The 27,947-nt window shown below is 36.2% G+C and overlaps 2 protein-coding genes across 3 annotated transcripts in view; both read right to left on the minus strand.

The window, feature by feature from the left end:
* The window catches only part of LOC142336530 (F-actin-capping protein subunit beta-like), a 113,855-nt gene that overhangs the window by 67,557 nt on the left and 18,351 nt on the right, over positions 1–27,947 (minus strand). The window lies entirely within an intron of this gene.
* Positions 1–27,947, minus strand: part of LOC142335932 (uncharacterized) — a 155,185-nt gene that overhangs the window by 3,235 nt on the left and 124,003 nt on the right. For both annotated transcript variants that reach the window (XM_075384334.1, XM_075384335.1), the window contains 5 exons: positions 21,808–21,832; positions 21,651–21,733; positions 18,789–18,875; positions 16,912–17,180; positions 15,687–15,777 (listed from right to left, as the gene is read on the minus strand). In XM_075384334.1, the coding sequence (XP_075240449.1) occupies positions 15,687–15,777; positions 16,912–17,180; positions 18,789–18,875; positions 21,651–21,733; positions 21,808–21,832 (555 nt within the window). The remainder of the gene's footprint in view (positions 1–15,686; positions 15,778–16,911; positions 17,181–18,788; positions 18,876–21,650; positions 21,734–21,807; positions 21,833–27,947) is intronic.

The raw sequence follows: 27,947 nt of genomic DNA on the forward strand, positions 1-27,947 counted from the left end.
AGAGCGAAAATCAACAAGTCAAGTGAGCAAGAGATTACAACAAAATCAAGAAGTCATGCGTAAAAAAGTATACTCGAAAAGTCAAATATATGGAACCAAGCGAGCTCAGAATATTCTATACTGAACGGCAAAAGTAAGTTAGCACCGCTATTTTCACGAAGTAAAAATTCAATTTTGGCGCCAATATTACTCTAACTGAAAATGACATTCTGCAAACAATCTCCACATCAATGGCCCTCCACCCTAATATTCTTGCATACCTATGAAATTCAGATAAAACGCAAAGTTAATTTAACAGAAATCCCAATGTAAAGTTGATGAACTCCATCAGAGCTTCGTTTTCACAAGTTGTTGCAAGATGTTTGCACTTGTGTTAAACATTAGAGAGAGAAACATCCGATATTGTGACAACTTTCTTTTTACTGCAAAACTTTGAATTCATTAACTATACACTGGCATTTCTGGTATGAACGTTGCGTTTTATCTGAATTTCATAGGAAGGCAAGAGTACTAGAGTGCGGGGTCATTGGTGTAAAACAAGCTTTCAAAAATGATTTTAAGGTGGAGTAATATGGCCTCAAAAATAGAATTTTTACTTCGAAAATCTAAGGGGGTGGTAACTCAGTTTTGCCGTTCAGTATAAATATAGGAAATGGAAACAACAATTTTGCATTGAAAAACACAAATAAAAGGATACTTTGTGAGCGAGCATATAAACCTTCTAACTCGTAAAAAACGATTCGCAAACATTTTAGCTTACAAAAATCCTTCAATATCAAAAACGTACTTTTCATTGAACTAGTCGCTAAAAATCTTTGTTTGGTCTAATCGCGGTTTAAAAAGCATACAGACGTCATATCTTGGTGGCTCAAGCAGGCGACTTAAATAAACCGCGCTTTCGACCTCTCCAATTATGTTGAGGAAAATCACCCGAGAAGTTAAATGCATGAAACTAATATCAAAAAACAAACAAAAAACTCTAGCAACAAATCATTATCAATTTTGGGAGAAGGGTTCAAATGCTAGAACATGGAGGGTAAAGACAAATAGGAGAATACTACCAAAAATGCATCTTCATAAGTTCAGAAACAAGAACAAAAAGTTTAGCTGGCAGATTGCCAAAAAATAGCCGCAATAGCTTCGTAGATCGCAGTATAAAAAAGACAGAAGAAACAGACCAAAAAAGGTCTTTTTTATTAACGCTGAGATGTTATTTAGATTAGGAATCTGTATAAGTTATTGCTGGCTCCACTAGCTGCTCTCAAATAACCTTCAATTAGATTGACACACGATTACTCGACCGTTTCTCTGTGAGTTAGAAGAAGGAAAAGTCAATTTCAAAGTGAAGAAGTCATTTCTGAGAGCAAGGTAAGTCAAGTGTGACCAAAATTTAATCACGAGAATGAACAAAAAACTCGGTCCACTACGAGTGGAAAATGACATCCCGCACGTAACCCAAAAACAATTTTCTGAACGAATGACCAAAAAGCAGATTTGAAGTGACGTCATATGGTCGTAACAAAAATCTTGACCGAAAAACAGTTTCGGTAAAATAAAGGTAATACAATGAAATCCTCAGTTTCGGTTTAATTTAATGGGGTTATTGAAGCCTACTTTAGATCACTATTAAGATACAGAAAGCAAAACATAACCTATTTTACAGCGCGTTTGATTAGCCTTTTATAGGTAAACTACAGCGAACTTCTGAGAGAGAGCGAAAATCAACAAGTCAAGTGAGCAAGAGATTACAACAAAATCAAGAAGTCATGCGTAAAAAAGTATACTCGAAAAGTCAAATATATGGAACCAAGCGAGCTCAGAATATTCTATACTGAACGGCAAAAGTAAGTTAGCACCGCTATTTTCACGAAGTAAAAATTCAATTTTGGCGCCAATATTACTCTAACTGAAAATGACATTCTGCAAACAATCTCCACATCAATGGCCCTCCACCCTAATATTCTTGCATACCTATGAAATTCAGATAAAACGCAAAGTTAATTTAACAGAAATCCCAATGTAAAGTTGATGAACTCCATCAGAGCTTCGTTTTCACGAGTTGTTGCACTTGTGCACTTGTGCACGTTTGCACTTGTGTTAAACATTAGAGAGAGAAACATCGGATATTGTGACAACTTTCTTTTTACTGCAAAACTTTGAATTCCTTAACTATACACTGGCATTTCTGGTATGAACGTTGCGTTTTATCTGAATTTCATAGGAAGGCAAGAGTACTAGAGTGCGGGGTCATTGGTGTAAAACAAGCTTTCAAAAATGATTTTAAGGTGGAGTAATATGGCCTCAAAAATAGAATTTTTACTTCGAAAATCTAAGGGGGTGGTAACTCAGTTTTGCCGTTCAGTATAAATATAAGAAATGGAAACAACAATTTTGCATTGAAAAACACAAATAAAAGGATACTTTGTGAGCGAGCATATAAACCTTCTAACTCGTAAAAAACGATTCGCAAACATTTTAGCTTACAAAAATCCTTCAATATCAAAAACGTACTTTTCATTGAACTAGTCGCTAAAAATCTTTGTTTGGTCTAATCGCGGTTTAAAAAGCATACAGACGTCATATCTTGGTGGCTCAAGCAGGCGACTTAAATAAACCGCGCTTTCGACCTCTCCAATTATGTTGAGGAAAATCACCCGAGAAGTTAAATCAGTCCATTAAAAATTCAGAGACGCAAATAATTTTTGCAAGCCCTTCAATCGCAGGCAACTAACAATTTAATTAAAAACACTAAAAGCCAGGCAACATCCAAATTTTTTAGTTACTGAGCCAAAACTTTTGGGACAAAACCATTTCTCAAATTCCATAAAACATCAGCTGGAAAATAGCCCTTATTGATTCCGATGATTACGTTTATCTTAAAAAAAACAGGAAAAAAGTTTACAACTAAATTTTTAAAGCGTGACATTTCAATTGGAATTTGTAGTTAGACAAACTCCAGTCTCTTAATGAGACAACACATGGATTAGTATCAAAACCAATAAGTATACGAGATGGTAATTCAGACTTATAACAACGGTAGCGGTCATCTAAAAATACGCTTCATGGTTTAAACGGTTACCGTTGTTCAACATTAACTGTTCAATTTAAATTGCTTGGCTTAGTCACTGTTGTTTAAAAGCACTTAGAGCATGATCATAAGAAAATTAGCTTAGAGAAGTCAACAACATTTCATGCAGAACACCAATGACGACGCAAAAGAAGTAAAAAAACATTGACGACAGAATTCCGAAAGCGATTACCTTACCAAAGCAACGAGCTTTCTATTCGTGTCGATAAAAATGGTATTTTCCTCAATGAAGCTAACTAAATTGTTAACAATTTTAACAGCTGTGGTAACGAGGATAATTTTTCTAGGTTGATATCATTGAAAAGAGCAAAAACAGAAATTCTACGTCAATCAGAAAAAAAAACAACCACAACTATAACCTTAGACAAACTTCTTTTCCTTACAAAAAGATCAAAAGATAACTGAAGACTATATCCGAAAATCTGGAAAACATCCAAAATTAAGAAAACTGATAAATTCAAAACCCACCGGGATTAGTTCTGTAATGAAGTAATGGGTCTCGAAATCACATAAATCTGTGAACTAAACGACACATAAGGAAAACAAAAGGCGGATAATATTCATCCAAAACGAGAGGAATTTAGGAAAATTGAATTAGTAGCTTAGCAAACAATAAATTTTCAGTTTTGGTATTTCAAGAGATAACTCTCTTATTGGAGATGTCTTTGATAAAAACACAACCTATTGCATGTATAAAATTAATCAGAAAAAAACGGAAAAACTACAAAGATTCAAACTCAGAGACGAAAAAATCAATTTTAAAGCCAAAAATAAGCTCTTAAGGATTTTTTCCTGGAAAACATTCATTCCAGCCGTAAATATCAGTTATAAAATTGGTAAATTTAATTCCAACAAGATCTCAAAACCGCCTTACATTAAAAAACAATATCAAACGAACAAAAATAAAACAAAAACTAAAGAAAAAGACTAAAATCGTGTAAAAACATTTAAGACCTCACGCAGGAGGAGCAATTGAAACTGAAGACTCTGGCAACAAATCATGATCGAGTTTTTGAGATAAGGGCTCAAAAAATAGAAAATAGAAGGTACAGACACAAGGATAAAAACTTTAACAAAATGCATCTTCATAAATTTAGAAACAAGATAATATTTGAGAGAATTTGTTTCAGTGTCAAAAGTGTTCTAATTTAGTGTGCAGTTTCAATTAGATTCTGAAATTATACTTAATTCAGTTACTCAAATGAAGGCTAAGCTTAACAGTAATGCCAGCCAGCAATCGCTCTAATCAAAACTTTACAATGGTTTCTGTTTTTAAAGTTAGTTTTCACTTTTAATTCAAACGGAAACTTGCTAAATGAAATTTAAAAAAGACTTCAGTTTGTTCTTTTGACTTTGACCTTATTCGCTACATTATGAAATTCAATGAGTGGAAAAATCCTACCAGTCAAAACAAAATCCTACCAGCCGAAAAATTCTACCAGTTTTACTAGTCAAAGAATAATCCAAATGATCCAAAGCAACTTGAAAAAAAGGATAGTACCTAAAAATTAGCCATCTAGAGGCTGACGAGGATATTAAAAATAATATGCAAACTTGAAGTTCAAAACAAAAAAATGATGCAATTTCAAGGTTGCAATGCTATTGATAGCCACCGTTAGCATCTCAACGACTATTATTTAGGCGCTCTCCTCCTTTTTTTCACTTCGCTTTACCTTTCGATCATGTTTTCGGATTCACATAAGTAACGAATTTCACGCTTGACTCATGATTTACCCCACTCACTATTTTGACTGAATGGAATTTTGCTCTCATTGAATTACCCAATGTAATGAATACTGTCAAGGTCAAAAGAACAAACTGAAGTCTTTTTTTAATTTCATTTAGCAAGCTTCCGTTTGAATTAAAAGTGAAAACCAACTATAAAAACAGAAACCATTGCTATATTTTGCCAAGAGTAAAATAATGTTAAATACCGTTATAAAACCCATTTTTATCAAAACTTGAACACAGAAAAGCCCATAAATAATAGCATCATCCACAATACAAAACTGAAAAACAAAATTTATATTAGAAATACAAAATTGAAATAAAACGAAATTGGTTTTAAAAGTACAAAATGACAAACACAGCAGGTAGATTACCAGAAAAAGCTGCCGCAATAAGCAAAAGCTCAGAAATATGAGAATCATAGCAAAAAAGAGACCAAAAGAGAAACTTCTTCTTTTCATTAATCTATTATCTGCTCTTAAATAACCGTCATTTAGAGTGACATTTCCGCTTGACCTTGTCCTCTTGAATTAGACAAAGAAAAGTCAATTTCAGAGAGAGGAAGAATATTTGAGAGTGATGTATTGACGCTAAAGTGGCTAAAAACAGTTAGTTGTATGCACCACTCTGTTAAAAAACAATTCAGTAAAAAAGTTAACCTTCTCTTGGTCAGAAAAAAAACAGTTAAAACATTGTAATTTAAATGTAAAATTTTGGCAAAGTAAAGCCTGACTTTGACCGCCTTTTACTTTCCATTTGAACTATCCATTCAATTCATTATCTACTCATTTCGGAAAAGCAGTAAAAAAACTCGAAAAAAACTCACTGAAATCTACCTTTCTCTATTTATATTTAAAATTTAACATCCATATATATATATATATATATATATATATATATATATATATATATATATATCCAAAAGATGTTACTCAAATCAATTACTCGCAACAGACATTGTCATACTGAGCTTCACACTAGACAAACTGAAAAAGGAACATGAAGAGAAAAAATACAAGGAAAAAATCTCAGAAGAAAAAAAGATTTGATCACAATTGTTTTTACACGAATGTAAACAAATGCTATACAACTTTGACAAGAATTGGCATCTAAAAAGGGTTCTTAAAACACTTCTGATAAGATGAGTTCTCAATAAGTTATTACCTACACTTCCGAAGACGATAAAACCCACTTGTTCAGCAAAAACTTTTTCACGCCATATTTTCCCGATATCTCTCCAAATATTTTAAAGAAAAAGTAAGTCTGACATATCTCTCTGCTTTCGCTCAGCAGATTGAACTCATCATATGTTTTCACAAGCTGCATTTAACTTTACATCATGTTAAAAGAGAAGTCATCGATTAAAAAATAGTCAACAGAATAACGCAAACGACACGACGAATCAACTAAAAATACAGAGAACAATGGAATCAACGCAAGTAAATCACAAAACAACTAGAACTCATCTGATGCCAAATAACAACAGAAACAACTAGCAAAAATTCTTCCATGAAAATTCACGAAAACTAAAAACCTTCTTTCGCGCACTTGGTATCAGTCAATCATTGATCAAATACTAGGCAAGTCATAATAGACTGACCAACTTCTTGTAAATCCTGTTCTCGACAATAATTTGCCTTATAACACCAGTACCGTAATGCACTGGTGATTGAAAATTTCAAAGCATAACCAAAATACTTTGCAACCTCCAAGTTTGCTTTAAACTGCTTCATATTACCAACTTCATATTACCAAAAACTTTAAGACGCTGTGCTGAGACTTATTATTACTATACTTAATAGGATCTTTTCCGTTTGTGCCCCCAGCTTTGTGGGTGCATATAATTTGCACATCCAGACGCACGCGCCATATTTTTACAATGATTTACTATGTAACGGCACGTTCTCTGTAGTTGGGGTTGCATAATGTACTCGGGGGGGGGGGGGGCACAATGGAAAAGATCCACTTAACATTGTTACTATAGCCTGTCATCAATACATCATTGATGTCCAATTCATTAGAAAACATCTATGCACTATTAAGGATCTTCGCCCGAAATAGACCTTCAATGGTTAAAAGAAGAAATGACAAAACAAAAGGAATCAAAGAAAAACAGTCGAAATTCAACACACAAAACTAGAAAAACTGAGAACTGATCTATTTATCTTAAACGCTTGTATCATCCATTCTTAATTCAAATAAGTAAAATGATTTTCTGAAAATACTTAAGGCGGTCAATGCGACATTCTGACGCCCAACGAAAAATACAAAGGATCTAAAATTTCCTTCTCGAAGTTTTTTTCTCGTAAAAAGGGTAGAGAAGGAAATTTTAGAAAAGACCCATCCCATCCCATCCAAAACCCGGGAGAACACCCATTCCATCACGAGACGAGCTTCATATTTAACTGGGCTTTCTTATTTCATTATTACAATTTATCTTTCCTGTTATTTTTTCGCCCGTTTGATTATTAACCCCTTTCTTCCGACCTAAGAATTTTTCCGAATATGACCAAAATTTATTGACAATTTCGATGTTCCAACAATATTACCTTCTTGCGTTTTCCGGTAATTCCGACCGAGCGCTTTAATCTCCGTTCCCGATTTTACGAAACGAGGGTAACACACACGAGCGTACGAAACACGTTTCTCAACAGCGTTCTCTTTGTTTTATGTCAAGAAAAATAATGACCTTATTCTGAAATATATAATTTCTCCAAATGGTATGTAGAGTCGGTATTGATAAGGTATTCAGGTAGGGTTCAGTTTTTTCAGGTAGCTTTCTCTGGTGGTATCAGGTAGGTTTCAGTGGTATCCGGTAGGTTATTGACTAGGTATCAGGTAGGTTGTGGGTAGTCCCAGGTAGGTATATGGTAAGTTTTTAGTTTTTTTAGCTAGGTTTTCCGATAGGTTTCTCTGGTGGTATCAGGTAAGTTTAAGTGGTATCAGGTAGGTTATTGAATAAATATTAGGTAGGTTTCAGGTAGGCATATAGGTTTTCTTAAGTATTCGGTTCGGTTTTCAGGTAGGTTCCTCTGGTGGTATCAGGTAGGTTTCAGTGGTATCCGGTAGGTTATTGAGTAGGTTTCAGATAGGTTGCAGGTAAGTCCAGGTAGGTATTTGGTAGATTTTACGTATTCAGCTAGGTTTTTTCGGGTAGTTTTTTATGTTGGTTTCTGGTTAGGTTTCAGTAGGTATCTAGTAGATTTTAATAGGTTTTCCAGGTAGGTTGTGCAGTTTCTAACAGACTTGCTGACAAAGTTTCATAGCTCTTCGAAGAAAGAAGCTGTCTCTGTAAAACCGGTGAACATCAATGGTTTTTACTAGAACTGGAAAATCTACAGGAAGTAACAACCAAACAATGATCTCCTCAAATCCGCAGTCACAGTACTCAGATAACAACACCGAAAGTCACGAGCAGGTCTCTGAAAATCCCCATTTAAAACGTCTGACCAACTTAAAGTTGATGTACGAAAGTGAAATCGAGTCGTGCATCGAATTTATTACATCCGGAATTGCGGCATTGACTGCAACGAGGACTCAGAAACAGTCGAGAAAACTCTCCTTGAAATCAGGGAACTTCAGGAGAAGTACGACTTTACAATTCAAGAACTGTTAGACAAAGCACCATAATCTGACGCAGAAACTCTAGGCTCTCATTTGACCAAACTCAAAATCAAGATACGGAAGACTACTTCCGCATACCGAAAATACAAAAAGGAACTTCTGTCCGCACCACGAAGCAACCAAACAAATAACATCCCAAGGGTGATCTTTGACAACAGCAGATATCAAACTCATACTGACCCATCCTTAACGACAAACATTTTCTCAGCACCCACTGAATACAATTCTTACAGTGAATCCATTCCTAACAATGCTGCACCCAGTAGCTTAATGGGAGATTCAAACAAAATTTTGCCACCGGCAAATTTATCGCAACAACTCACCACCACATCTGCTGACGTATCAGGCACCGGCACCATCAAAAATGCCTTGTCTGGAGTTGCCTTTGGTGGCCTCAATGCCACTTTCGACGGCGCATTTCCTTCATTCCATGTTTCTCATCAGGCGGCTCAAACTTCTTCTTTGAATCCGCCAATCAGAACTTCGCAACCATCCTTTACACTTCCAACAGGTGGTATTGGGCCACAGACTCCTAAGTCAATGTTCTTGTTTTCAGAAACAGGATCCGAAGTTACAGGCAACAAAATTTGACGGAGATCCGTTAAGTTGGTTAAACTGGTTCAGTGTGTTTCAAGCAACAATTGATCGTTGTCCAATGTCCTCTGCAGAAAAAATGATTCATCTGCAGTCCCTTCTGGTTGGAGAAGCAAAAGCACTGGTTGATGGCTACGGCTGCAATGGCAGTCTGTACGCACCCGCTTTAGCACGTCTGGAAGAACATATTGGTAATCCGTTCAGGATTGTCAATGCCTTCCTCAAAAAACTGTCACATTTTAGACCCCCTAACCTGACAATACCAGAGTTATACGCAGTTCTCTGCTTTCCTTTAACCCTTGTGGACACACTTCAGCAACTTGGATTCAACCATTACATACATTCCACAACGAATGTCAACGAAGCCTTAGACAAGCTTCAAACACCAGTCCGCTTGGAATGGAATAAACACGTTTTGGAAAGAAGTTTACTTCAACCATCTCTGAAAGAGCTTTCGGAGTGGCTTTTAATTTATGCAAAGGCTTGCCGAGATCTACCCACTTCTGCATCATCTCAACCTCCAAGCACTCATTCAAAGGCCTCTAACAAACTTTGGAAGCAAGCGAATCAGCAAAACCAATTCAATCGTCCGTCCAACAGATCACACCAGGATCAACGCACAAACCCGTCAAATAGCTTTCAACCAAGTTCTGCGAAAGGTGTCGTTTGTCCAAACCAAACAACGGTAGCTGTCAGTATTTATACAAATGTTCTCATTTCCAAGATCTGTCTCCACTCGAGAGACGAGAAGACGTGAAAAAATTAAAACTATGTTTCAACTGTTTTGGTAGTCACCATGTACAACAATGCACATCAAAAAATGTTTGTCGCTCTGCAGATTGCGGCAAAAAGCACCACACAATGCTCCATGCAAGCGTCATTGCAAATATCAAGAAATACGACCCTCTTCAACAGTAAAAATGGTTCAATTGCATGGCACAGGTCAAGTTGTTTTCCTACCAGTTCAACTGTCTAACGAGAAGAAAACGATTAAGACATATGCTTATCAAGACAACGGAAGTTGCCAGAGCCTCCTCCTCCAATCTGCAGCTCTGATTCTAGGTATTGATATGAACACTTTTGGCAAGATGCCTATTAGTGGCTACCACACATAAAAAGAAATTGTTCTCCAGTGTCTTTAAAAACTAAACCTTATCAGTCTAATAAGACGCCAATACTTGTAAACGAAGTCTTGACAGTTCCCGATTTGAATATGAACCCTGTTAACACTAATGAGCTGAACAAGCTTTGCAAGAAATTTGAACATCTCAATCACATTTCGTTCCCTAATGTTGATGACATTAAAGTCTCAATAATCATCGGCATCGACAATCTGGAACTGATCCATTAGAGTAAGGTGATTAAAGGCCCGAAAAACACGCCCTGGGCTGTAGAAAATCCTCTAGGATGGACATGAGCAGGTAAAACTAGCGTCACAGCAGACAAACAGAATCCAGTGTTCAAAACACAAATCAACTCTCATCTTCATCTAGACAATGAACTTTTCACAAAAGTACAAGGATGGATAAAAATTGAGAACTACGGTATAGATTCATCAAAAAGGGCTATGTCTAAAAATGATGAAAAGGCTCTGCAAATCCTTGAGCCGACTACAAAATTTTCTGATGGTCACTACGAAATAGGCCTTCTTTGGAAGGAAAACGCCAATTTACCTAACAACAGATGGCTAGCAGAAAAGCAGTTAAAGCAATTAAACAAAAAGCTCTCAACAAAACCAGATCTACAAAATAAGTATGAGGAGACGCTCCAGAAAGATCTTCAAAATGGTTATGTTGTCAAAGTTGATCCAGCTACAGACAAAGAACCAGCATGTTCTTATCTTCCTAATCATCCCGTTTCAAATGAAAAACCGCAAAAATCAGGAAAGTCACAAATGCATCCAGTTTTTTTCAAGGTCAATCTTTGAATTCAAACCTTTTGAAGAGACCTGATTTGTTGAGTAATCTTGTGGGAGTCATCTTAAGATTCCGCGAGCAACAAGTGGCAATTTCAGCAGATATTGAGCAAATGTTTATGCAAATTTAAGTTGCTCACTCTGATCGTGCGTTTCTTCGGTTTCTCTGGAATCACAATGGCAAAATCGAAGAGTATGAATACATACGACATTTCTTGGGCGCAACATCTTCCCCATGCATAGCGTCCTACGCTCTTTGTCGTTCAGAACGTGACAATCAGGACAAATTTCCTCAAGTGTTACATTTCATTGAGCGTAATGTCTACATGGACGACCTATTATATCTCGACAGCAAACTTTGAAAGTGCTGTAAACGTTATTAACAGTACCAAAGATTGTCTTTCACTTCGTGGTTTAAACCTCACAAAGTGCATCTCCAATTCCCACGAGTTCTCGAAAAACGTCGCAAACGAAAATCGGCCAACACCTCACCCTCAAAAAGTTTTGGAGTTTACCGTGGAACGCGAGCACTGACGAGTACATCATTGAGAAAAGGCTTTTCAAAAGGTTCCCCAATGATCAATTCACAACACAGGAAACTTTTGAAGTTCGTCGCTTCAGTTTTCGATCCCCTTGGCGTTATAGCCCCTTTAACAATTAGGGTGAGGAAAATATTGCTAGCGGCTTGGAATCAAGGTCCACAATGGGACGCACCTCTGGACGTTCAGCAGTTCCCAGACTTCAAAAACCAACTTCCATCTTACCAGAATATCAGCATTCCACGTGCTCTTCCGTAGAAATACGAAAATTCAGTCAGCAGCTCTTCACACGTTCACAGACGCTTCAGAGTATGCTCTATCAGCAGTGTCTTATCTAAGAACTAAGTACGCTGATAAAACTGTTGATGTAGTGTTCATGATGGGCAAAGCCAGAGTAGCTCCGATCAAGAGGATGACTATTCCAAAACTGGAGTTGCAAGCGGCAGTGTATGGAGCGCAATTAGCTCAATTTATCAAAGAACAGCAAGACTTGGAAATCGGAAATTACTTTTTCTGGTCCGATAGTAGAACTGTACTCCATTGGTTGAGAACTCCCGAAATGCGGCATCGAATTTTCGTTGCTAATAGACTAACAAAGATACTCGACGTCTCTTCATCTCTCAATTGGCGCTACATCGCTTCATCTGATAATCCCGCTGATGACGGCTCAAGAGGCTATGAGGTTCGACAGATGAATGCAACTTCTCGTTGGTTGAGTGGACCATCATTTCTCCACTCCGAAGAGAAAAAATGGCCTTGGCAATATCTCGTGAAGCATCATCCACTTGTATTCTCAATACAGCCACTGGAAGCCCCTAAACGGTCAAATGAAGGGTGTGTAAAAGATATTGCACGTTTTAGCAACTGGAATCGGTTGGTAAGAGTTACTGCGTACTGTTTCTTTTTCCGCGACCTTTGCAAGAAGCGAAGCAAACTTTTGCAAGAAGCGAAGCAAACTTTTGGCTGTCTCTCATCATACTTTTGCGTACAGGTATCTGATCCAAGTATCGCAGATTGAAAACTTTGCAGACGAAATATCTGCTCTACGTAAAGGTAAGGAAATTTCAGCATCAAGTCGTTTGATAGACCTTTGTCCGTATGTTGCCAACAAATGATCAGCTCCGCGCCAAAGGTCGGTTGTCCAAGGCAATGGTTTTAGAAACTGCCCGACACCCAATCATTCTGGATGGTCTAAACTCAATTGTGAAGCTGCTCGTCAAGAATTTTCACATCATTAACACTCTAAGGAGTTGAACAATAGCACTGCCTCCTTATGCATTACTATTGTATTTTGAAAGGCCGAGCTGTCGTTAGGCAGACAGTCCGTCAATGCATTCCTTGTCGGCGAATGATACAGGAAATCCAGCAACCTCAAATGTATGATTTACCATGCGAGCGGTTACCACGTGAGCACCACTTTGTCTTTGCGACGACAGGACTCGAATTCATAGGTCCTTCCCCGTATCTCAATGCGGCAGAGACGCTACACGCTACGTACTTCTGTTCACCTGCTTGGTGGTAAGAGCAGTCTTTATTGAGATATAAAACCTGTCTACAGACTCAACAATTAATTGCATCCTCAGATAAATCAGTCACCGCTGAGAGCCAAGAAACTTTCTTTCCGACAACGCGAAATCTTTGTCAGCACTGGTTCGGAACTACAGAAAGATATCGAAGCACTAAGAGCATCAAAGGAATTCGCATCAAAATTCCATATTCTTGATATTTAAATTGAATGGAAGTTTAATCCTCCTCTTGCACCACATTTTGGTGGTAGTTGGGAAAGTTTAAATCAAGTGTTCAAATTGTCTTTGTGCATGGTCATTGGATCAAGAACACTAACACATGAAACTGTCTACATTCACTTGCGAAATAGAATCTAACATGAACTCTCGTCCCCTCACAAACACTCCGAGTGACATTAATGATCCACTTCCCCTGAAACCAAACCATTTTCATTTGGGCAGACTCACTGTTTATTTTCCACCTGAGGCTTTTTCCGAGAGAAAGATTACAATCTCGAAGTCTTGGAGAACTTCACAACACTTGGCCAAACATTTCTGGAACAGAATTCTTAGAGAATATCTCCCAAACCAGCAGAAACGTTCCAAATGGAATAAAGGTTGTCCCAATTTAAAGGTAGACGATCTTATTTGGGTTTTAGAGGATTTCACCCCTCGAGGTCTTTGGCCACTGGCCAACGTCATAGAAGTATATCCTGAATCGGACCAAATTGTGAGATCCGTTAAACTAAAAACAGCATTTGGTGAAAAAGTTCGCCCTGTTGTTAAATCAAGCAGAGTTTTAGCTGACTAATTTTTATCATTGAGTCGAGCACTAATTCACAAGGTTCGCCTCTTTGTAAGTTCTGGTATCAGGAAAAGAACAATTTTTCCATGACAGTTTGTACTCAAATTCTTGCCTTTTCTGCGGGTAGAAAAATAACTACACCGTAGCAACCTGTTACTCCCCTCAGAACGTTCGTTCAGATAGCTACATTTTGACCTCCTCATTAAATTTCTGCGGACCCGTAGTTTTGCGGAAATTTGTACCGTTTTATTGCGTTTATCGGTTTATTACGCTTTTTTAACCGCTTTTTCTCCCGTACTTCGTTTATCTGCGCAAAAACGTTCATTGAAATCCGTAAATTTGTCTAGGTTGATTTTCTTGCGTAACGTCATAGTTTGTATTTTTCAACCAAGAATTGTCTTTAATTTTATGGAATTGCTTTACTATTCTTTGCAATACTGCAAATGGGGCCGACTATGTCATCAATACATCAATGATGCCCAATTCATTAGAGGACATCTATGCACTATTATGGATCTTCGCCCGAAACAGACCTTCAATGGTTGACAGAAGTGACAAAACAAAAGGAATCAAAGAAAAACAAACCGACAAATGTCGAAGGAATTGCTCTTGAACGACAGGCGAGGCAATTTAATTCAGGGGCTGTAGCCTAGATCAATTTTTCTTTATGGGTGCAAAAAACCTCTCCCCCGCCGGGATTCGAACCACTGACCTCCCGATCCACAGCCTCAAGCACTAACCACTGCGCTAAAAATCAGTTACCACTGCTATTCTGCAACTAATTTTTATATTAGCTTTACTTCGGCGCAATAGAGACCACTCAAAAATGAAGAACGAAAGCGTGAAAAAGTCACTTGAGAAGTCAAAGAATGTTCTAGAAGAAAAGCGCAAAATTGTCAAGCGAAACATTTGCATAAAAAAAGACACACACGTTTACAATAATTGCTATGAACTGCGTTCAAGAGCAATTAAAAAGCATCCAAAAATACGGTAACCTAATAAATCCCGAAAAGACCAGCAGGAGGCAAAATATTGCTAGCAAATTTAATTGACAGCAGCCACTAATTTAGTCTCAAAAACCAAACATGCCTCAAATTTTCATAAAAAATTTGCATAAAAAAAGAAACATACGTTTACAATAATTGCTATGAACTTCGTTCAAGAGCAATTAAACAGTCGAAATTCAACACACAAAACTAGAAAAACTGAGAACTGATTTATTTATCTTAAACGCTTGTATCATCCATTATTAATTCAAATAAGCAAAATGATTTTCTGAGTATACTTAAGGCGGTCAATGCAACATAGCCAAATCAATCCTTCAAAGCAGAAAACAATAGTTAAAACCAAAACCAAACGGCTCGCAAAATAGCACGTGAACAAAATTTCGCTTGCCTATTAAAAATTTTTTCATCTCAATTTCTCGGTCTCTCAACACCGGCGGCATGAACGAAAAGTGACTCTTCTGCACTGCACTCTTCACAATTGATCAGAAGTAAATGTTTTGCACACGTTTCACTTCCTGTATCAATTTTACTCCGGAGAATTAATGATTGAAAAAGATACCTTCTCCAATAATCCGTTTCTAGTCTTAAAAAAATGTAGGAGTGCCATAATACCCAGCTGAAAAGATGAGGCCGGCTATTTAGCACTCAATAAAATGACTTCTTTATTCTCACATTACAGTATAATTTGATCTATTCAACAGTCAACCACATTTTGTTTTCCACAGAACTTGTACACTTTTTTGATAAGCACGCACCAAAAAATACTTCGAGTCGTAATAAAACGTACCAGCACGATCTTTGAATGGTCAATATATCAATTTAGGCCTCATGATCGCTTCCTATCTGTTAAAAATCATGTTTTTAGAATATTTCGGACTAACCGATTCCCACAGCTGCCAGTCCATAACAGAATTTGGACAACTTAGATGAGACGGTTCTGCCAGGTAAGTTCGTCCCATTTTTGTCAAAGAACTAAAATCAAAAACCACGTATGAGAAACCGCACTTTAGCACATTTCTGATCAAACTTAATACTTAACACACGCACTAAAAAAATTCGATCGGCCACAACTTCTGCAACGCCAGATTCCACCCCCTCCACCTTCTCTTAGCAGTATATTCACGGTAATGGGGGCTATAACGCAAAAGACCCGATTTTCCTATATGCAAAGCCAGATTTAAAAATTTGCAAAGTTTCCAGCAAGGTTAAGGTGTTCCACTGCACTGAATTCACTTCAAAATACTAGCTTGCATCTTGAATAACATAAGAGAAACGCATTGTAGCCTTTGATTTCTGACAAAACTTAATGGTTGAAACAGGCATATGTAAGTTTTAAAAGGCCAGATTTTCTGGGTCTACATTTTACTGCTATACCCTCAGCTCCTCACCCCCAATTACCGTGAATATACCGTAATGGGGATTATGAATTCGAGTGGGCTATAATGGTGAAAGCCCCTCTTTACAGTAATTATTGCGGTGGGGGAAGAGGCTACACTATGTATGAGCACTAAGCAAGGAGATAAGACTCCATTTGCCTACATGTAACGCCAGAGTTCAAAACTTGCAAAGTACATGTTTCAAGTAATGGTTAGGTGACTCTGCTTCAAGTCACCGAGAACTTCTGGCGTTCATCCAAAACCGCGAAGCAGTTCGATATATTGTCAGAATTTCGAAATGACTACAGAGTCACGTAACCAAGGAAACTCGCACGGTTTATAATGACGAAAGTCAACTTCTGGCTATGTAGGAACTTCGGGCATTTTGACTTCTGGCTCTGCAGTCTTTCGGCATTTTAAAATTTGCACGTGAGTGCTTTAAGCGAGGTTACACGGTTTTTTCTGAAGTCATCAATACGTAGAATGCGTATGCAGTTCTCTCATAACTTGATCCGTGTAACGTAATCTGTACAACTATGCAGACTCGTTTTTAAACACTTTTCGATTTGTAATTGGACAATTTCATGAAACGTGCCATGTCACGACAAATAAGCACCACGATTAAGCTTATTTGACCAGATGCAAGGTGAGGGGATGGAGGGTTTATCATGTGGAAAGCAATCAACAGTCACCTGGTACAGTTTTTTTTAAGAAAATGTGCGTGACTTACATAGATTCCGTTGTCAGCTCGAACAGCAAAACCTCCATTGTCTGAGCAAACTACTGCACTGGGTCGCTCCAAAATTCCCTTTCCGGCAACTTGTTTAAATTGACCTGCTTCATCAAAAATCTGGACCCTATTATTTCCATGGTCACAGATAAGGATGTCTCCTTCTTTGGCGACAGCACATCCAATTGGATATTGAAAGAAACCCTCATTAGAGTTATTCTTGCCTTTCGCCCCGAGTGTGAACAGTTTCTGGGCACGAACAGGAGTACCTAAAACATTCAACAATGTTCCACAACTAACCCAATGTGCCGAAAAAACTAAAATATAATCATTATTCTTTCAAACGCTAAAATATAACAGTTATTCTTTCAAAATTTCCAGAAAACATGATGCAATAATTTGTTTATTATTGTCAAAACTATTTGATAGACTACATTTTATATCTGTTCAATATAGTATGAACACAATTTGATGTGCGCCACGATTTGTAATACCGGGCAAAGCCTAGTAGTACAATTATTAAAGCTTTAAGCCAACTAACTGCACAGCGGCCACTTACTGTCCTCGGTTTTAACCACTTTATCCCGTTTCTCAACCCCAAAGGAAATTCGTTCAAACGCAAAAACGGTCACTCAAAAAAAAACGTCTGAAAAATTTCAACATGAACCAAATAATTGCAAAATTTATTTGAGAGTAACTGACAAAAATAATTCTACCAAAGGAAAAAAGGTGAGACAGCTAAGACGGTAAAAAATTAACACGGAGAACTTCTTCAACATCAGTTTTGAAATAAGTTTAATAACGGTCACTCAAAAAAACGCCTGAAAAAGTTCAACATGAACCAAATAATTGCAACAAACTTTATTTGAGAGTAACTGACAAAAATAATTCTACCAGAGGAAAAAAGGTGAGACAGCTAAGACGGTAAAAAATTAACACGGGAAACTTCTTCAACATCAGTTTTGAAATAAGTTTAATAACGGTCACTCAAAAAAACGCCTGAAAAAGTTGAACATGAAACGAATAATTGCAACAAACTATATTTGAGAGTAACTGACAAAAATAATTCTACCAAAGGAAAAAAGGTGAGACAGCTAAGACGGTAAAAAATTAACACGGGGAACTTCTTCAACATCAGTTTTGAAATAAGTTTAATAACGGTCACTCAAAAAAACGCCTGAAAAAGTTGAACATGAAACGAATAATTGCAACAAACTTTATTCGAGAGTAACTGACAAAAATAATTCTACCAAAGGAAAAAAGGTGAGACAGCTAAGACGGTAAAAAATTAACACGGGGAACTTCTTCAACATCAGTTTTGAAATAAGTTTAATAACGGTCACTCAAAAAAACGCCTGAAAAAGTTGAACATGAAACGAATAATTGCAACAAACTTTACTCGAGAGTAACTGACAAAAATAATTCTACCAGAGGAAAAAAGGTGAGACAGAGCAAAGAAGGTAGAAAATTAACACGGGGAACTTCTTCAGCATCAGTTTTCAAATAAGTTTTTAACGATTCAGACAGAACTTATAAGCAACAACATTGAATTGGTTGCTCCACTGATTATAAAGCAAAGCTGCTTCTTTTTCCTCCTCAACAACTATTTTGATTTTATACTACTGTACAAACAAATTAAGAGATGACAAGGTCTAACGGTATAGTCTATAGGGTATAAAATATCAATTTTAAATCACATATGACATATTACCAGGGAAATGGAGAAGGAAACAATCTGATATAACTAGATTCTGTTCAGAAAAGCATCCAAAATCAAAATATCCTCAGATAGCTGGTCGCGAAATACAGCAAGGTCCGGCAACTTCTAGCTAAGAAAGATTTGTGGGCGCGATGAGATAATGCGATTGTGGACTTACCTGACAAGATAGAGAATTTGAATCGGTCGCAGTAGTAGTTGACATAGCTGTCGTCTGATATCATTCCAGTACCCACAGCACTCACACCTGTTAACACATAATTTCCTCACTATAACACATTAAATAACTTATTAGAGTTATTATGTACAAATAGCAGATAATTGATTGGAAAAATGACGGCGTTGAAACATTAATCAGGGAATATGCCGAGGAGTGACAATTTTTAAAACGTTTTAACGTTTTTTTAAAACACCTTAATTTTAATAACATTTAATTAAAAAAAGGAGGCTTGGTAATGTGACTTTGCATCATGTACGACACTTCTCGTCCGCAAATTGTTGATCTTAAAAAACGAAGAAGTTAAATTTTGTAGCAGTACAGTTTACTCAATTTTTGGACATCGCATTACATCAACGAACGCGAGAAACCTGCAACATCTGAGCAAAATAAGTTTTAAAACAAAAATTTTAATGGAGTGCGGCAGAACCCCTCAGGCAAACTCAAGAAAATAGCTCTGTAAAAAACTAATTTCCGTTAAATCGGTTATCAGGTCAAATGGAATGTTAATCAATATGGAACAAACTTGTTGACAGCACAAGAATTAAAGTGAAAAGTAAAAAAAAAAACAATTTTTCCGGTATTCCTAAAATCGTTGTTCAACTCTTGTTATCTATGAGAATCGCCCTTACAGAACCACTTCGCTCATTTTTCTATCAAATGAACTCCGCATAGAATAGGACGCTGAGTGAAAGGCTGCAGCGTTAATTTGCGCAGAAATTTACCGAGTTTTTAAGTAATCCTGATTTTGAGTTATATATTGCTTAATAAAATCAAAACTTTACTGCGACTGCTTCAAAATTCTAAATAACAGCTAAAGAGTCAATAGTAAACCTCCTGGGAACTTAAATTAGAAAGTCAGTCGAAGCATCGGGAATAATCAACAATAAAAGAATGAAAAAACCGCTTTCCTTTTTTGAAAAAAACTAGGTATTTTGTTGTTCTGGTTTTAAGAATCCAATAAAAAGCCAACTTTGTGATCTTTTAATTGAACCAATTTTCAAATGAATTATGATATGTTGATTTAGATAAAAATCCCACAGGAATTAACATAATTTTTTGTTAGATCTTTCAAATTAAAAAGTTATTATAATGTTCAAAAACGGCCTCCATTGAAACAAATAGCCCACAAAACAGAGCCCCTAATTTACAAACAAAACATTTGGATCAAAGGGTCAAGGAAATCTGCAAAACGATTGAAGAATTATTTCAAATTCGTCTTGTTTTTCCTCGTTCTCTAGCAAAATTGTTTCCTATAGATTGTGGGAAGATCAGAAGTATAACAGTTGTTCAATTGGATTCAGCTAGTAAAACCCCAGTAAACAACTACAAAGAAGTACATTTTGAGATATTAGTTTAAGTGATCAGAGAAAGAAAGAGGAATCTAAAAATTTTCATTTTCACAATTTTTCAATTCGTTTTTTTCCGTTTTCTTGTATTAAAACATAGTTTGTTCTGTTTATATGGGAAAACTGTTGAACTAGAAAAACATCAGATTGCCAGAAAATAGCCACAATAGCTGTGTAGATCGGCGACTAGAAAACATTCAAATCTGAGATGTTATGTTTTAATTAAGAATCTGTATAACTTATTGCTGCATCTATTAGACGCTCTCAAATAACCTTCAATTAGAGTGACACACACTCACTTCATCTTATCTTATTGAGTTTAAGTAAAGAAAAATCAGTTTGAGAGTGAGAAAGTCACTTTTGAAAGTGAAGAAAGTCACGTGTGACCAAACACTCAATGATGCGAATGAACAAAAAAAAATTCTTTGCCCCACTAAGAATGAAAAATGACGTCAAGTACGCAATTAATTTGAAATTGCAAGCACGAATGAACAAAAGTCAGATTTGAAGTGATTGTGGCGTCCTATGTTTGTTAAAAAATCTTGACCACGAATTAAAGAAACCAAGAGAAGGCCAATAATAGCCTCAGCTATCGCTTTGGAGCTAATAAAAAACGACTATGTGCGGACGAATTAGTCAGAAACGACTATCGGGAAGTTGAAACTCATAGTGCCGGAGAGACTAAAAACTCCAATGGGTGCAAAAACATCCTACAAAGGAGGGGTTCGAGCCCGCCCGCGATCTCCCGGATTTGTGTCAAAACACTTAACACTCAGCTACAGAGACCACGTTCGATAATCCTTCAAAAACCATTTCAATCACTCAAAAATTCAAAACAACAAGGGTAAAAAGGTCACTCAAGCACTGAAATAAAAAAAATGTTCTAGAATAAAACTTTCAAGCAAAAAATGTTGCAGAAAAGACACATACGTTTACAATAATTGCTTCAAATTTCATTCGAAAGCAATTTGAAAACAAAATATTAACTGAAGGGAAGAGAAAAAACCGGTAAACAACAAAAAATGTTATTTTTCTCTTTTTTGTCTCTTGAATACATATTTTATTGTACTAATACCTGTTTTATTCGAATAGAAATACCTGTTTTTTATAACATTAATTTTTTTCTCTTATCGCTGTTTTTGGACAAAATTGTATAACCCAAAACGCTTTATTTAGTATATCTTGACAATTTTATCACAAAATATCCCCCTCCCTATTTTCCTTTTGAACAGCTCCCCTTCTTCAACATGTGACAAAATTAGCAGTTTTTTATAAAAATCAAAAGGAGCTTCTAAGCGCTACGAAATGATGTTTCTCTTTTTTCGCTATGATGCATACAAAGTCAAATTCGCTTGAAAAAGCCAGCCTCGCATATATATATATATATATATATATATATATATATATTCACCCAATTTGAACTAAAATGTTGGCTCAATTAGTTCCAATAACTCACCATCTGAAAGAACGTTGATTTCATCATCATTAGTCTGCGGATTCGAACGTGGTTTACTTTTGATTCGTCTAGCCTTCTGAAAGCTGAAAAAAAGTAAACTCTGGATTCAGAACAATCCAAAACTAAAATTTCTCCAATCAATCAAAACTGGACTAACCTAGTGTTGCCACCCGAGTCCTTTTCTAAAACATGAAGACAATTAGGGAAAAATGCCGCGCCAGTTTATAAAACTTAAAGACTAATTATACTGACACCCCACCCCCCCCCCCCCCCGCACAATTTATTCCTGAGGTGAGTTTACCCATATGTTTGACCCACATTCAAACGTGCGCGATGTATAAGACGCCCGGCGAGAGAAACAGTGAAAGCCATGGCTGCCCAATTACCTTGTTTGAAAAAGTCTTCGTCTACGGGTTGACATGAAAGTTACACTTTCATCTTAGACATAAAACTTTGGTTGCTACTATCAAATGAGGATGAGAGTACGGATGGGTGGGGGTGTGGGGGGAGTGGGCTTGCAAAAACGAAAAAAATTCCTGGAGGATGGAGAAACGGAAAAAATCCCCTGAATGAATTGACAAAGGTATTGGTCGGCTAGGTCAAGACTCCTCGCGAAAATCATATCCATAGATGTCCCAAAAAATTTTGGATCTTCTCTTTTTTTAACTTGAATCCATTGTTTCCACAGATTCTCCAACCATCGAATCTTGTCACATGTTGTTTCTGCAAGAATGGAATCATCATCAGTCATTCTTTTTCAGGGACAATTGGCTCTTTTTTTTATATCAAACAGAAAAATCAGAGAACAACGAAATTGAGAAGTTGTTTTGTTCCTACAGTGCTTTGGAACAAAAGGGCCATTTGTCTGCGAAAGTGATTCTCCTTTTCATCACTCGGAAAAAACTCCTATTTTGATTGTTTAATCGGTTAAAATCACTTCTGCAAAGCTTCCGACTGAACTTACACAATGCTTGTTTTCAAGGGGTTACGTGACTCTGCAGAAGTCACTTCGAAATTCTGACATTATATCTCGAACCGCTTCGCGGTTCTCGATAAACGCCAGAAGTTCTCAGTGACTTCAAGCATAGTCACGTAACCATTACTTCTGCTGCGGCCCTTAGCGTAGTGGTCATATAACTTTCAAGCCCCCCAGACGCACGTGTTATATTTTACATACAAACTATATAAAAACACAAATTGTAATTGTGGGCAAAAAAACAATGGGTGTGGGGGACAAAATAGATCCAAACTTTCAGCGATGAATTTGATGAATTTATATGCCTTCATCAATTTGACCTTTTCAAAGTGCAAATATCATTTTGTTGAGCGGGGTCAACTAACCATCAGCAAAATCCACTTATAACGCGCTGGGCAATTTAATTCACAGTGGGTGTATTCTAGAGAACTATTTTGAATGCAAGGAAATTCCAACAATGGGGAGGTCTCCCGAGCAATGGTCACCGACCCTAACCACTCAGCGATGCCACCTTTGCTGGGTTCAATTTGAAATACCCATAGAAATAAGAAATGAACGAGTCATTCAAAAAATCAAGCGAAAGAATGTTTCAGAACTACGGTAAGACGTAAATAAATGTAGGAGGAAGACACAAAAACATAGCCGTCCGAAAGCAGGTCGAAGCGTCGTGTCTTCCAATTGCAGCCAAAACCATGAACTTAAATAATTTACTTAAACTCACCGACTGAAACAATCAACAGAGTTAAAAAATATTAAACATAACCGACTAGCGTCGGGCGAAATGATCTAAAACAACCGGCGAGCGGTTGGCTTCAGTAATATCCCGCTCAGGCTCATAGATGCTACCACTGGGGGTGGGGGTGCAAACGGATTAGAGGTGGCGGGGCGGGGTGTCAAGAGATTGGAGACTGGTTAGGCGTAAGCTGTAAGAGAACTTAATGCCCTCCGAGCGTTTCCTGTTAATCCCAATTTGAGGACAAAAAATGAGACGGGTCAGGCGAAAAATCGCATTAAAAAGGCAACAGTAATAATCTAATTAATACAAGGTTTGTTTGAGAGCAATTAGAATTTATTAAAAAAATCCTAAACAGTCAAAACAAAATTTCAGCCAAGACATCATTGAAACAGGTTAGGTTTTGGCGTCACAACAAGTCCAAAAAAAAACAAAACGTCCCTCTAGTTGGCAACGTCTCTGTCAAAATGACTTGAACCATAAACTTAAAGTTTATCAGGAATCAGAAAAAAGTCCAAGTCCAAAAATCTTTCACTAGAAAACCAGGACCCAAAAAATAGGTATATCAGTCATTTCAAAAGAAACTCTTAGCGAGAAAATCAATTTCAAATACAACAAATTCCCAGAGCCACTAAAAGTTTAATAAAATTAACTGCAAACAAAAAAAATCGAGAAACATGTGAGGAAAAAAGTAAAATCTTCAAATTTTTAGCAGCCTATAAATGCTGAAAAAAATGGAGGCAACATTTCAGCTTAGAAATATGCAAGGAAAAGCCAAAATCTAGAAAATACAAGTTAGGAACATAAAAAAAGCAGCAAAAAGCATCTTCATAAATTGGGAGTTCAATTTCAAATTGAATGAAAGTAAAAAAAAATAAGTTAAATATTTAACACAGGGGATTCTATAAAACTATATAGCCATCTTCTCTTCAGAACAGTAAAAACAATTCAAAGACTCGAAACAGCGAAATATATCGCCGAAAAAAATATTGTTAACATAGCAATAAAGAAACACTGAATTTCAAACACTTAACATCAAGAAAATGAATAATATATAACAGAAACTTATGCTCCCTCACAGTGCTCAAAACTCCTTATTCTAATATATCAAATCAAAATACAAAATAAACTTAAAAAATTGGCTGAAAAACCTCCAAAAACGCTTCTCGTCAAAAGCATAGGAAATAAATGCAAAAACATCAAAGGGAGGTTGTAAAATATGTTGGTTGCAAAACAGTTTGCTATAAGATTCGAAAAATTATTGAAAAACAATTTATTTATTAAAAAAGAAAATATGAGTCGATTTTGCGCTTGAAAAGCTTGAGCTGGCTCACCAAATCATTGTAATATCAATTTCAGAGGGTTATATATTGATGCAGCCTGAATGCAAAAATCCACAAAAAACAAACAGTAAGCAAAAAGTGAACCAAATCAACAAAAAAGCTCTAAACGGTTACCATATGTCCCATTCTCTCAAAAACACTTCAAAGTCAAGAATTCATTTACTCCACACAGCGAATGAACATAAAACTTTTATCGCTGAGTTATTGGTTCACACGTCCACGGCAATTTTATTCACTTTCGCTTCCAGGTTAAAAAGCCGCCTGCACAAATTTTACTTCGTGTTAAAAAACCTCAAGAAAACGAATACTACTACTCTTCGAGTCCAAAGAGCACCGTTGTTCAATTACGTTTATTTATTTTTTTCTAACTTTCTTGTTGATATGACTAAATTTTTCGGCTCACTTTAAAATTCCCATTTCAATCCAAACTTGAACAAAAATGGCAGAACACAAACCTAACATTAACTAAATGAAATCTAACTGAAAGTTGCTTACCAGGCTTGTTTTTAACTGTAAACGGTAAAAACTAATTTAGTTTGGCTCATGTCTACTAAAACAAACATTTGCCAGATATCGAAGAGAAGTGAACTCGACAATCTATACATCGTTGTCTTAAACTGGTGAAGTACAGTTCTGGCAAATACAACCGACTAACATCGGTCGAATTGCTCTCAAACGACCCGCGAGCGGAATCGCATATTTAGAGACTAGTAAGGCGTAACTCTAAGAGAGCTGCTCGGCCACCTAATGCCTTCAGAGCACTACGTCTTCATCATGTTTTCGAGACATTTTTGAATTCAAATGCGTCAAGACAAAAAATCGGTCAAGCGAAAAATCTCATTAAAAATAACACACGACTAATATAAATGCTACATTCTTTGTTTGAGAGGAATCAATAAAGAATGCTTCTTTTTCAACCCATCTTCAGGCTGCACTAACTTCAAAAACAATTCCTTGGCCATACTTCACTTTCGCCAGTTGAACAGAAACACAATCAAAATTGTAAATGAATTGTACCTTTGCTGCAAAAAATGAAGGAAGCCAAAAGATCTACTTAGTCGGGAAAAATTGAAGTGACTAAAACGGCTGAAGAAACACTTAGCTTAAGCAAACGGTAGGATAACCTACTCTTTACCAAAAAAAGTAAATCAAAGCAGGACGGCTCATGCGAGCCCTTAGCGTAGCACAGAATGCTCCAACATACTTTTCATTTAGGTTTTTTTGTTTTTTCTTCTAGAAAACTAAGTGGAATTCTTGAGGTAATTGTATTCATAATCAAAAAAATGACAATAAAGATTGAAGTGAACTTTTTAAAATTTTGTCAGTTTTGTTGTTTCATGAGTTTACTTGCCCAATTAATCTTGTAAAATTTTGCATATGGGTTATCCATTTTTAAAAATTTATAGATAGATTCATAAGCTAGATTCATTTTTAAAAATTTATTTAAAATTTTATTTTTGATTGTTTTAAAAACAATTTGTAGCAAATATGAAGTATTTTCAATAATATTTTTTTAATTTGAAGTATTCCTGACCATTCCTATCATTGCAAAATCTTTTAAAGAAATGCAAAACTTAATAACTTTTATGGTAACTGAAACATAAAGAGGTTTGTTTTTTGTAACTGAAGCAAAAAGGTTCGTTCAAAGAGCAAACTACAAAAGGTGAAAAAAACCTAAACTTTAAAAACAAATCAGTAACATTTTTATTAAGTTTTGAATCTGTTACACTTGGGGTTTGGACATTTTACCTTTTAACTCTAAATTTTTAAGTTTCAATGAATTTTATTTATCTGTTTTACACTTCTCTGAAGCGTCTTTTTGGTCTCCCCAGTTTTAAAATTACTGGAAAGGTTATTTCAGTAATTTTATAAAAACAAATCCAGAATTTAGAAAATAAAATAATGTTGTGCTTTAAGTTTTTCATTTTCACAGTTCATGTTTGCTATTTTGAGAAATTGTCCAAAGTCTTCTGTTTTTCCAAATAAATGTTTCGATACAGAAGAAGATTGGTTCGCACGCTAGTTTTTAATCAGCAGAAAAAGGAATAGTTTTTTTCAACTGTTCTGTTCAAATAGTTTTAATCGTCAATTTTTAGGCGTAAAACTGTAAAGAATTACTTGTGACAATCAAATCTCCATTAAATCAACAAAGTTTAAAACAGACTTCAATCTTTCTTCCGAAGTTTAATAAAACTCCCCTTTTGCAAAATTCTAAAAAACAATTTTTTTAAAAAAAAATCAAAAACAGATTATGAGAGCTACAAAATGATGATTTGTTTTTTCCACAATGCGTAAACAAAAATGGATCAGCTGTCTTTTGAGACTAACTTCAAATTCAATAATGCAAAATTTTGAAGATTATTTACATTAAATAAAACAACTGTCTGCCTACCAGTGTCCTAAACCGCTACTATAAATTCAGAGAAATGTCAGTTAACAATAGTTCTGCCGATAGATAGAACAAAAAGGAATAAACAACAGTCTCAAATTGGTCCTAAAAGCGAAATCCAAAGCCAAAATACTCCGATCCGATTGTGACGAAGCTATTCACCAAAACATCAAAATCTGATCTTTTTTGTAAACCGCATAGACAAACAACTATCATATCTTAATGGTTGCCTTGAAACATGCTACGTGACAGTTGTGGGTTATATTATTGGTGACTTGAAATTAATATACCACCATGATACTAAGATATGATATCTATAAATAACTTTTGGCATTTCTCTTTAATTACGATATTTAGCACGAGATCTTCGATATGAAGATTCGCTTCACAGCTGTACAATACAATCAGGAGAGTTTACTCAATGAAGATGACCCATGGGATACAAAGCAATCATTCGACTCATTCAGCAAGCATTCTAACAGAATAATCATCTGTCTTTAATAACCAATCTCAATTAACAACAGGAATTAGACCAAATCAATCATAAGTTAAGTATATATACTACAAAAAGATGTATTGACTCCCATTGCTGTTCCAATGACCAAACTAACCATTGATAGCATTCCTTTAATCAACATGTATACACGCAACAAATATCAAATATTCTCAATTGGCATTAGATAACCCCTAGATTCTACCTAGAATCGCTCGATCTTCAATAATTCCCCTCCCCCAGTGTTTTTATGCCCCTAATTTCAAATTATGTATTATTAAATAGCACTTGATTATGCAAAAATTAGCAGTTGCGCCTGGCGGCGTAGAAGTTATATGCCCACTAAGCTGGGTTGGGGGCGGG

This window comes from Convolutriloba macropyga, chromosome 3 (assembly GCF_964194025.1).
Source record: "Convolutriloba macropyga chromosome 3, txConMacr16.3, whole genome shotgun sequence".
Classification (NCBI taxonomy): domain Eukaryota; kingdom Metazoa; phylum Xenacoelomorpha; order Acoela; family Convolutidae; genus Convolutriloba; species Convolutriloba macropyga.